General features: G+C 46.2%; 1 protein-coding gene across 1 annotated transcript; it reads right to left on the bottom strand.

Annotated features, from left to right (window-relative positions):
* Positions 1-8,450: 8,450 nt before the first annotated feature.
* POLR2G (RNA polymerase II subunit G) lies at positions 8,451-10,926 on the bottom strand. Its single transcript, XM_007497722.2, has 9 exons — positions 10,862-10,926; positions 10,574-10,699; positions 10,351-10,460; positions 9,691-9,850; positions 9,516-9,566; positions 9,356-9,421; positions 9,192-9,263; positions 8,981-9,014; positions 8,451-8,739 (listed from the first exon to the last, which is right to left on the bottom strand). Exons 2-9 carry the CDS (start codon positions 10,583-10,585, stop codon positions 8,726-8,728), a joined length of 519 nt encoding a protein of 172 aa, XP_007497784.1. The 5' UTR covers positions 10,586-10,699; positions 10,862-10,926; the 3' UTR covers positions 8,451-8,725.
* Between the last annotated feature and the right edge of the window lie 322 nt (positions 10,927-11,248).

Here is an 11,248-nt window from a genome sequence, read left to right on the forward strand (position 1 = left end):
GTTGAATTAAAGCCTATTTATTGTGTGCCTCCTGTGTGTATCGGGCAAAAGCCAACCCCTGCCCTCCAGGAGCTTCCACGTGGAAACATACACAGTGAACACGCTGGAGACAGAGAAGATAAATGGGAAAGAATTAACAGGGAAACCAGCATTAAGGATTGGGAAAGACTTCCTGGACTCGAAGGAAGCCAGGGAAGCCAGTGATCAGAGCAAGGGGGAGGAAAGAGGCCTGGCCTGTGGAGGGACCCCAGAGAGAATGCCAGGAGCATTGAAGGAGAGTGGTCTGTGAAACATTCAGGGGGTCTGGGTCACTGAATGGAACAGGGCATGTCAAGGAGTGCAGTGTCTACTGGAAAGGCAGGAGGGGCCTAGGGAGTGAAGGGCTTTAAGTTATGGAGGCACTAGGGAGCCATTGATGATTATTGAATATGGAGTGACATCAGGCCCTGCTTTGTGAAAGTTGCTTGAGTGGCTAGATGGAGGTTGGACAGGCATGGGAGAGATGAGTCAATGTGTCAAGTGGAAGCTGAAATGACAGTTGACAAGGATTGGATCTTCTGAGCATATTCATTTATTGAGCCAATTGCCCAATAAATCAGGACCAGACCCTTCCCTTAGCTTAAGGCTGGACTGAAAGAAATGGGGAGGCAGATTTTCGTATATTAAAAACAAATAAATTAATTAAAAGGAAACTATGATATTAGATAATCTGATTTCTAATTGGAGGAAAGATTAGGCACCTTCCAAATTGGAAGGGGAAGAGTGAACAGGAGCAATTCTCTGAATTCAGAAAAAGAGAAAACCCACTATGCCTCCCAAGTGTTTGTATACAATCAAAGGAACATGAAACAATAACTGATCGACTAGTATGGAGCCAGTTTTCAGATATGGGTTGCTTGAGATGTACAACTGTAACAAAGTACCTTTCATCAGTCTTTGAGTCTGACCAGGTTTCTGCTCAGCATAATTCAGGCCCTTAATTAAGGGTCTCTAAGCAGCAGACAAGGGGGGTCTAGTTACCCAGCCGCACACAGCTAGACTACAATAAGGTTTACTCTTATTTCTGACAAGTAAATACAATTTTCTCACAGAACAGAAATTGGACTAAACCTGTAATTGAATAGAAAGGGAACTAAGCTACAAACTAACTCCAGAATCTAGTCACAAGATGGAGTTAGTATGGTTTACTCAATTCTCATTTCAATCTCCTCAATTTCCTCAGCAGGCAGAACCCCAGAGCAGCTATTGCAGTAATCCAAGTATGAAGTGATGATGAAAGCCTGTATTAGGATAGAGACAGTGTCAGAGGAGATGGGGATGCCCTCAACAGGTGGTTGAGAGATGCTTCAGAAGTGAAATCTACCAGATGAAATTGACAAATCTTGGTACCATATTGGATTATGGGGAGTCAGAAACAATGAGGAGTCCAGGATGACTCCTAGGTAGGATTGTGTAGCATAGCAGGCATGTTGGCATCTGGGAAGTATGATTGATGTATTGATATTGTATTACCAGACACATGGTCAGACCTCTTTGCCATGCCTCAGGCCACTCGGCTTGGCTTGGAGCACATTCATTAACATAGCTTGGACTATACTCATTTGCATAGCAGTAGTAGTAGTCTCTCTGTAACCAAGGATGATGATTGTGCATTTTCATCTATGATAGATGAGTGTGCACAAAAACACTTGTGTGTGAAGGAGATTTAAGTGGAAAAGTCAATGCACAGAGACAGCCCCATTCTCTCGGCATTGGAAGCCTGGGTCCAGTGGCACGAAAAATCGTTACGCCTGGAGACTTCCTCAGCTGCATTGGATGGCTGTGTTGTCCTTTGTGCTCCAACACGCCCTGAGCACTCCACAGTGCTTTGCTGCGTTGCCATCTCAGCCGTTGAACCTTCTTATTAGTTTCTTCCGTCTGTTCAGCCGAAGCAGTCTTCACATGCTGGGTGAGCAAAGCCTTAGTTCACCAGGGGTCCACAATGACCCAATGACTACCCTCACAAGGTTTGGCCGGCCTGTCGAAGCCATTGCCCAGGGTGTGGCCGCTGTCGCATGCTAGCAGCTACTGGGAGCCACAAGTGAGAGCTGAGTGTCAGGTGGGGGTCAGAGGCTGGAGAGCTGCCCTAGGAGGGCAGGACAAGCCCTCCATACCAGAGATACCAGAGATACTACCCCTCCCTGAGCACCCCATACACCCCATTTGCATAGCAGGGGTTGGATTAATCCCCACCCCTTTGATCTCATCATTGTTGATTCAATCAATGTTAAAACCTATGTTGATCCACATTCCTAAGACCTTCAATAAATTCTGGGCAACAAGTGTGAACTCTCTCTGTTCCTCTGTCCCTTTGTTCCTCTGTTCCTCTGTTCCCTCCTCTCCTCCTACCTCTCTTGCTTCACTGTATCTCTTTCCTAGTGACAGGGACGCCTCAGTGCCTCCTACTAAGGCTTAGACTCTATTGTCTATAGGAGCACCAAGGAGTTGAGTCTCCCCCTTTCCTAGCCCAGTGATCACCCCTGAAGCTTCTTATTGATGTTCAGACTCTCTTGTCTACAGGAGTATCAAAGGGTTGGTACTCCCCACCTATTCTCTTAATCCTTTTATTTCCTCAGAGTTCCTCTTAATCCTTTTATTTCCTCAGAGTTCCAGTTACTCCCCACATGTTTCAACTTCTGTCTTTGAGTCATTATTATTCTCCCATTTCCTTAGCCTCCTCTCTTCACCTCAGGTTATTAACCACAGATAAATGTTATAGGACTCCCGTGGGGGTCGCTATAGATTGTGTTGCTCTCTATAGGATTGAAGGAAGTAGGAGATGGTTTAGAAGGAAACACAAATAGTTTGATTTTGGACATGTTGAGTTTTAGATGTTTTCTGGATATCTAGATTAGACTGGAATCCAAAGTATCATTTAAATTTTTTTTAATTGCCCTCACCTTCTGTCTTAGAGTCAATACTGTGTATTGGTTCCAAGGCAAAGAGTGGTAAGGGCTAGGCTATGGAGATTAAGTGACTCACCCAGGACCATACTACTAAGAAGTATCTGAATACAGATTTGAACCCAGAACCCCCATCTCTAGGTCTGGCTCTCAAGCTAAGCCACCTACCTGCCCCCTCACATCTCACTCTTAACATTTAAAATTTGAAATTTTGCCTCCATGAACTGATATGGAGGGAAATGAGCAGAACCAGAACATTATTCCCTGAAACTGAAACATTATGGGACGATCATGTTATTGATTATGCTACTAATATCAATGCAATGATCCAGAACAATCCCAAGAGACTTACAAGAAAGAATGCTATCCACATTGAGAGAAAGAACTGTTGGGACAGAAACGCAAAAAGGAAACATTTGACTTATCCCTTGTTTATATGGGCATAGGATGTAGGGTTTTGGTTTTTAAAAGATTCCTTTATTTAAAAAATGAATAATATGGAAATGGAAAAATAATTTACATTCAGTTGTCTATCCAACTTCATATAAGAGTTTAGACAATTGGCATTCTGCATTGCCTTTTTTTTTCCTGAATAGTTAATGTTGTGGAGGAGAGAAAATGGGAAAAGTCTGCAGCAGAGATGGAGAAGCTAGGACTGCTGAACTGTCAATCAAGGAGAACATTCTAATTGGAATGGTGACCAGGAAGGACAGTTAAAAAGGAACAGACAAGCTGAAAAACTTGGTCTCTTTGCCGTTGGGACAGAAAGAAGGGACAGCAAAGTCCTGCTCTCTACTATGCTACAGTGACTGAATCTTCAATCCTGTTGGCCATTTTCCCAAATCTGAACTCTATTCCACCATCCTTCAACTTAGGACTTGTTTTAGTATAGGGAAACCCCCAACCCTCTCTCCCTTCAACTTCTTACCTTTCCGCTTCTCCCAAATAACCCCCTTACTTAAGCTTAGAAAAGAGAGAGTGCTTGGTTTGATATACCAAGATACTCACTTTAAGCTGACTTCAGTGCTACCAACAGAAGAATCAACTAAGGGGGGAGGGAAGGGAAGAAGGACAGGGAGGAAAGAGGGAGGAGGGAGGAGATTGGCAGATCTGATCTTGAAATTATCATCTCTCACTTAAAATAATCCCGTAATACACTAATTAGGCTGAATTCTTTTGAGTGATTTTGAGTCTCATTTCTGAAAGGATCTGGTGCTTGATAGAATCAGTACAGTGTTACCTACACACTAGATTATATGGCTAGAGATGTCCAACACAAGGCCTACTGGCAGTATGGAACCTAAATTCGGTTAAAATGTAATAGGGAATTACTAAACAAAGTAAATAAAAATACAATTTAATAAGAAGGGCAGGAAGGACTTGCCAGTGAGGGCAACTACCCCCAACACAGAACTTGCAGTTCTCCTCTGCTATAATTCTACTTAGAATGGATATTAATTTCATATTTGCTTCAACATAGGAGTTTGGTGGCATATTTTTTGTCTTCCTGTAATAGCATAGGTAGGAGCCATTTGTACATTTATTGACTCAACAATTTTTTTCCTTTGGCAGTTCATTATTGTTTGTTCAATTTTTCTCTCAGATTATATTGTTTTAGAGCTTTCTTTCTTTTGGCTAGTTCTAGTAGTTCACATTTTTGTAGATACTCCTCATCCTCCCTAGAAGCTTCTGTCTCACTGCTGTAAAACTATATATTAGCTTCTCAAAATTCTCTTTAGTAGCCTTTGATATAATTTTAATTGATTTTTAAAAAAATATTTTTCCATGGTTACATGATTCATGTTCTCTCCTCTCTTTCTTCCTCTTTCCCAGATCTGATAAGCAATTCCACTGGGTAATACATATATTATCTCTTTGGTAACCTTTGAAAGAGTATTTTTGGGCATGAGTCCTGCAAGGGCTTGAGGAGTGCTGAAGATATTAAAAAAAAAGTCTGGTCAGGAATGGAAGAAGAGATATCCTTGAGGGAATGGCTCCAATGAGTGAAAACATTATAAAGGTGTAGTCAGATGGCTGTAAGCAGCAGGAAAGGAGCCAGTAGATGAGAGATTGAAAATGAAGAAAGAATAATTGGAGAGACCAGAGCCTGGAAATGATGGAAAGGGATGGCCCCAGAACCAATTCATTCTCAGACATGTAAACCTTAAAATTTCTTAGACTTATGAATGTTGGAAATTTCCCCATTGGGAAATTTCATACTGGAAAAAATTTCCTACTGATAGTAAGAAACTCTATTGGAATGTGAAACCCTAGGCATGGGAGGGTCCTTCTCCTCCCTACTTAAGACTACTTTAGGACAGAAACCTTTTGCTAAACAATGGAAAGGGCTTTGACCTATGCTTAAACATAGAACAGGAAGTTCTTTGAGTCATGATTGATTTTAGAATTGATACAATAGAGATACTTGGAATGGCAGAACCAGGTCTTGGAAAATACAATCTCCACCCTACTCAGAGTAAAAGGATTTAGGAAGGGCTGCAGCAAAGATCAAGATTTAATTATTTGAGAATATGACCTTCAACAGACATGTGCAAAGGGGCAGACCTCTGGGCGGTCCTGGGTTAAGCTAGAGCCACCATTGGCACAGGGAAGACATGGACAGTGACTGGTAGATGTGAGAACTGAGAGGAGGGAACTTAGATGGTTTCCTTAAAGATAGCGGGGTCTGAGGACTGGGAGGTTCGAGAGGTTTTGCTCTGGGAGGTTGTGCTCTGAGAAGGCTTGCTCTGAAGGAGGCTGGAGGTGGGGGCCCCTGAGACTGTTTCTCCATCTTGGTCACGTGAGTGATAGGGACTGATCTCTTTTCTTTGCCTCAGCTATCTAAGGGCTTGGGCCTTTTGGCCCAGCCTAAACAGAGGGGGTATTTAAGCCCTATTCCCTTCTCTCCCCTTTCTCTCTCTCTAATACCTTTCTTCCTCCTGTTTGTAATTAAAAACTCCATAAAAGGTTGACTGCTGACTTGAGTTTTCATTTAGGAATTACATAGCTGAATTCCTTGGCGACCTTAAATTAATATATATCAGTCTTTTAAAGTGATTTCCTTGTCACAGACACTGTCATAAAGGAGAGAGAGGGAAAACATAAAGGGCCTTTTTAAGTGTGGAATAAGGGAAAAGTTCTTAAAAAGCAAATGGTTTCTATTTTCTCATTGAATCAGGAGGCAAGGTCCCTTGTTGAGAAGGAAAGATTTTCAGTTATTTCTTACAGTTCAAGGGTGCTCCATTCCATCCCCTTTTGGACAACCCCCAGCTGTCTAAGAGGTGATTGCTTCTTTTCTTCCCTTTTCAGCCCCCAGTGGAATTAGGACATTGTTTTTCTTTGTCCCTACTCTCTCCCTAGTATCACCTCTCCTTAAGGTCTCTGTCCTCTATTCTCAGATGAGTCTGATGTTCTATACTTTTACCAGGGAGCAGTTCATCTGATGTCCACTATTTGCATCTTCTTGTTCCCCCCAGTCATAGCAAGATTCTCCCCCTTTCTCCTTTAAGTGATTTCTCCCTTTTACTCTCCCTTCTCTTTCCCCTCTTCTGACCCTTTAGAACAACACCATAGCAGGCACAGGAATTCCCTCAGTAGCCTTGAAAGACATTAGGAGGCCAATAGTGCTCGAGATCTAAGAGGAAGAGGACCCATGTATACAAAGAGTAGCTGTTTTTGTGGTGGCAAAGAATTGGAAACAGAAATGTAGTCCAGCAATTAGGAATGTCTGAACAATGGATGACATCAAATTTGATTAGGTGTGCTGTAAGAAATGAAGACAATTGCTGACGAAAAACTTGGGAAGAGTGGATGCACTTGTACAATGCAGTAGACGGGACCAGAACATCTTGGCCCATAACAACACAGCAAAGCCAATTTTAAAGAACTCCATGTCTTGGCCAATGAGCCCAGAGGAGACTGTGTCATCAGGGGAAAGCCAGTAGATGGGGCCAGGCCTAGAGGTGAGAGGTTCTGGGTTTACATCTGGCCTCAGATACTTCCAAGTTGGGTTACTGGGCAAGTCACTTAACCACCATTGCCTAGACCTGATCACTCTTCGGTCTTAGCACTGATACTGACAGAAAGTAAGAGTTGGAAGGCAAAACAAGAGCTAGTAGATGGAAAGAATGGGAAAGGTAAATAAGATGAAGGTTGTTGCCTGCGGAATAGTGTCCAAGTTAGGATGAAACTGAGGTGGATGAGTTTAGGAGAACAGGAATGAGGAATTGGGTGGAGGGGGATGTCAACTGATTTGGAAGATGATGGAGTTCAGTCCCCAGGAAGTGAAGGTATGACCAGGCGTGAGAATGTTCATCTTTGGATAGAGGGCACCATTCCTGTTCCCTTAAAGGAGAGGCACAGAAGAAGAGGGAAGGCCTGACATCAAAGGCCACTCTTCTTTGCATTGGAGGGTCTCCACAGCCAAGTTGGGAGATTGCTTTGAAGCAGATGGAAGACACTTGGCCTAGTCCCTTTCTCAGCAACACACTGCACTCGGCAGGAGATGGAAGGCCAAATCTCCAAGATTTATCACCTGAGAAGATCGGAGATAGGTGGGTAAAGGATAAGATTTAACAAAGGCAGAGCATCAAGGGGTTGACCTTAAGCTCCCTTGTCCTGAAGCTCTGCCTCTTACTATACTCACATCCTACCTACCTTGTGACTCACCTTTAACTTGTAGCCCATTCAAGCCCCCAAATCATCTTCAGAACTGGCTGCCCATGCCTCCCAACTTATACCTGTAATGCCCTTTTGTAGCCAAGTGCAAGACTTCGCATTTATCACCACTGAACTTGGAATTAGGTTTAATCCAGTGGTCAAGCCTATCAAAGTGTTATTGGATCCTGACTGTCATCTGGAATATTAACCATCTCTCCTACTTCTTTATTACCTGCAGATTTAGTGAAGTTATGCCACGATCCAAGGCCAACTAGATATACCTGAGGAACTCTACTGGAAACCTCCTGCCATATGGAAACTGAACCATAACAACTGCAACCTTGAATCCTGCTAGCCAAGCAGTTCTGAATCTCTCTGGCTGTACCATATCACCATTTCATCTCTTTCTTTCCACCTCCTCCACTAGCACAGCACAGGGTACAAAAGCTTCACTAAAATCTAGGTAAACCCAATTCACAGAGTGCCCTTCATCTCCTGACTTAGCTGTTCTGCCCAAGGGAATAAGGTATGGAAGGCACCATATCAGTTCACCAAGTGACCAACTTTGGATTGGGAAGAACCTTGAGTTCATCTAGTCCAACTCCATCATTTTACAGATGGAGAAACTGAGACTCACCCAGAGGTGAAATGACTTGTCAACATCACAAGGCTGGTTTCTGTTTCCAGTCCACTGTGCTTTGGTGAAGGCATATGGCCTTCTTAGTTTGTGATTTGGTGAAAAGCAAGGCTATATCTCAACAATCCCTGATTACTTGGGGTCACAGCCCCAGAGAGAACTTCCTATGAGAGGGGAGAGGGGGGACAGCATGAGAACAACAGCTAAAAGAATTCAGTTTGACAAAATTTATTATGTACCCATTACCATCCAGGGTGAAAGGCACTGGGCTGTATCAAGGGCCAAAAGCCTGTATTATTAAAAGAGATTAATAGCAGTTTGAGAAGGATCATCCCACTCTCAAGAGGCTTTAGAAAAGGCCAGACAAAAAACCTTCTTTCTTCCAGCTTCCAAAAAGCAGCAAGGACCCAGCTGGGGAGACTTTGCGAGCTGGCCTGCGATGTCTCAATAACGGCTAAAATTAAACAAGGAAGACGGACATCTCCATTCAGCTTACAAGACCTGTGACAAGGGACACAGAGAAATAAGAAATGAGAAACCTCTCCATAATAGCAGTGAAGGGCCAAACTCAGGGCAGCCAAGCTTCTGAATGACCCGACAGAAACCCTGCTGTGCCCAAGCAAAGGGGATTGCTAATTTATAGTTGGTAGTGAGCCCCCTGCAACCACGTTGCTGGTGGAGCAGCCTCATGCCTGCCCCCAACCCAACAGAATAAGAAAAAAGAACCCAGACAGGGCCTTACCCAGGTAGTCATCCATCAGGGAGCCAATAGCGAACTATGGAAGAGAAGAGGACATAAGTGAGCACCCTCCCCTACTCCGGAGGACTCCAGCAGCCTTGCTCATAACAGCCCACCCTCTCCATCCTCCTCCAGCAGAACTAGGTCACTGAGGCTAACCAGGGCCACCCAATGAGCGCACGGAGATTGTGCCTAGCCAGGAAGCCCCACTCACAATGTCGTTCTTATCCACCCGGGTCCCCACAATCTTTAGGCGGATTTCATCGTCCTGCTGAATCACAATGTCCTGGGGAAGGAGAAGGACAGGCAATGAGTGTTTGTTTCAGCAGATCCAGACCCCTCCCCATAGCCCAGGTGGGTCTCTTTCCTCCTCCTCACCTCATCCACTGTTTTGTAACATGGAGGATTGGAGTTGGGATCAAATTCCATCTCAGAAGGGATGGACTGAAAGGAAAAGAAGGACAGATAGATGTTTGTCAACCAGCATCAGTGAACACAGAGGCCTTCTGCTCACCCCACCCAAGGCTCCCAGACTCACATGGCGGGAGATGAAGCAAGACATGGGTCCAATCTCGGTGAAGAGTCCCACCTAGGCCAAGGAAGGGCAAAAAAATGAGAGTCCTAAGGGGTCCCCCTAGCCCTGTCTCTCCCCACAATCCTGCCAACACTGTCCATGCTGTCCCCACCCCCACCAGCTCTTGTGGAGGGCTCACCTTATTGACCTGGGTGACAACAGCATCCACAACCTCCCCCTTGAAGGGCCGGAAGACGATGGCTTTATACTTGACGGGGTACAGCACAAACCCTCGGCCAGGCTGGATCACCCCCGCCCCAATGTTGTCAATGGTGGTGACGGCAATTACAAAGCCATACCTGAAAGGATGGTTGGGATGAGGAGGCACACTGGCCGGCAGGAAAGAGGCCAAGAGAAGAGCCTCCTTTTACAGATGAGAAATGGGGCTAACAGTCTTGTCATGCTAGACGCCCCCTTAGGGAGCTGACCTCCCAGCCAGGCTGCAGCTCCATCAACAAGCCACTGCCCGAGACTTCCTGTGGTCTTAACATGGGCAAGAGGGGCGGGGGGGGGGGGGGGGGGGGAGAGCAGAGGGTTCCCGGCCACAAGGAGCTCCAGATCAATATGGGCAGAAAGCTGACATTCTCACCTACTTACAGTACTCTAATTCCTCCTGGAACCCGAGTTAAAATCCCACCCTAAATTACTTACAGCTTTCTAGGAGGCAACTAGGAAGCATGGTGGGTAGAGGCAGGACCTGTAGTCCAGAAGACCCGAGTTCAAATCCTCCTCCGCGAATCCCCGCCTCCCCCTTTCAACAGAGGTTTAGCCCCCGCGGGGAGGGTGGGCCCGGACTCACTTGCCCGTGCACGTGCCCTCCACCTCGGTGAAAAGCTTCTGCTTGACCGTGTTGAGCAGGTTAGGCCCGAAGTAGCGCGGGTGCAGCAGGATCTCGTGCTCCAGGGAGATCTGCGGAGACCAGCCGGTGGGACCGGGCTCCGAGCCCGCTCCCTGCCCCCGCCCGGTCACCCAACAGCCATCCTCCGCCCAGAGGTCCCCTCCCCGTACTCAGTGGCGCTCACGTGGTAAAACATCGTCTCCTGGACCGGAGGGAGGGAGGGAGCAGCCTCCGCCAACGGGAATTCGCGGGTCCAAACCGGAAACCACTGAGCTTCCGGGGCAACAGGAACCGGCCTCCGGACCGCCCCCTAAGACATACCCATCCATTGGCTACAGTCCGCCCCTGGGTTCCGCCCATCATCACCTCCCTCCTCTACCTTCCCCCGGGTTATTTAATTGGCTAATGAGCGTCTTTGTGCCTGCATCTCCGCCTCACGGAGCAACTATTGGCTAGAGCGCGTCTTTATTACCGCCTTCTTGGGTGGCGTTCAGAAGACTTGCGGTACAGCCCTTTGTGGTTCCAGTAGCAGACCTGCCTCTGGGCCCCGCCCCCTATCTCTATGGCTAATCCTACTGGCTATTGGGCAAATCACCGCCCCACCATAGGGCGGAGCTACCGTGAACGTGAAGCTGACGGCCCACACTCCCGCCCTGTTGTTCCAATTGCTGCTGCCGATTGGCTCGTTCTCCTCAAGGTCCCTCCCCCGTTCGGCCCCGTGTCAGAGAAGCGCTTGTTTTGGAGTATAGTGTTCGGCCACTGTGGGAGGTGAAAGATGAAAGTGGAAAGGACGCTGGCCAGAGTGGGGCGGTGACCTCCCCCTCTAGAGTGCCCCAGCAGTCTAGCCAGGCCTTCGGGA

This window comes from Monodelphis domestica, chromosome 6 (genome assembly GCF_027887165.1).
Source record: "Monodelphis domestica isolate mMonDom1 chromosome 6, mMonDom1.pri, whole genome shotgun sequence".
Classification (NCBI taxonomy): Eukaryota; Metazoa; Chordata; class Mammalia; order Didelphimorphia; family Didelphidae; genus Monodelphis; species Monodelphis domestica.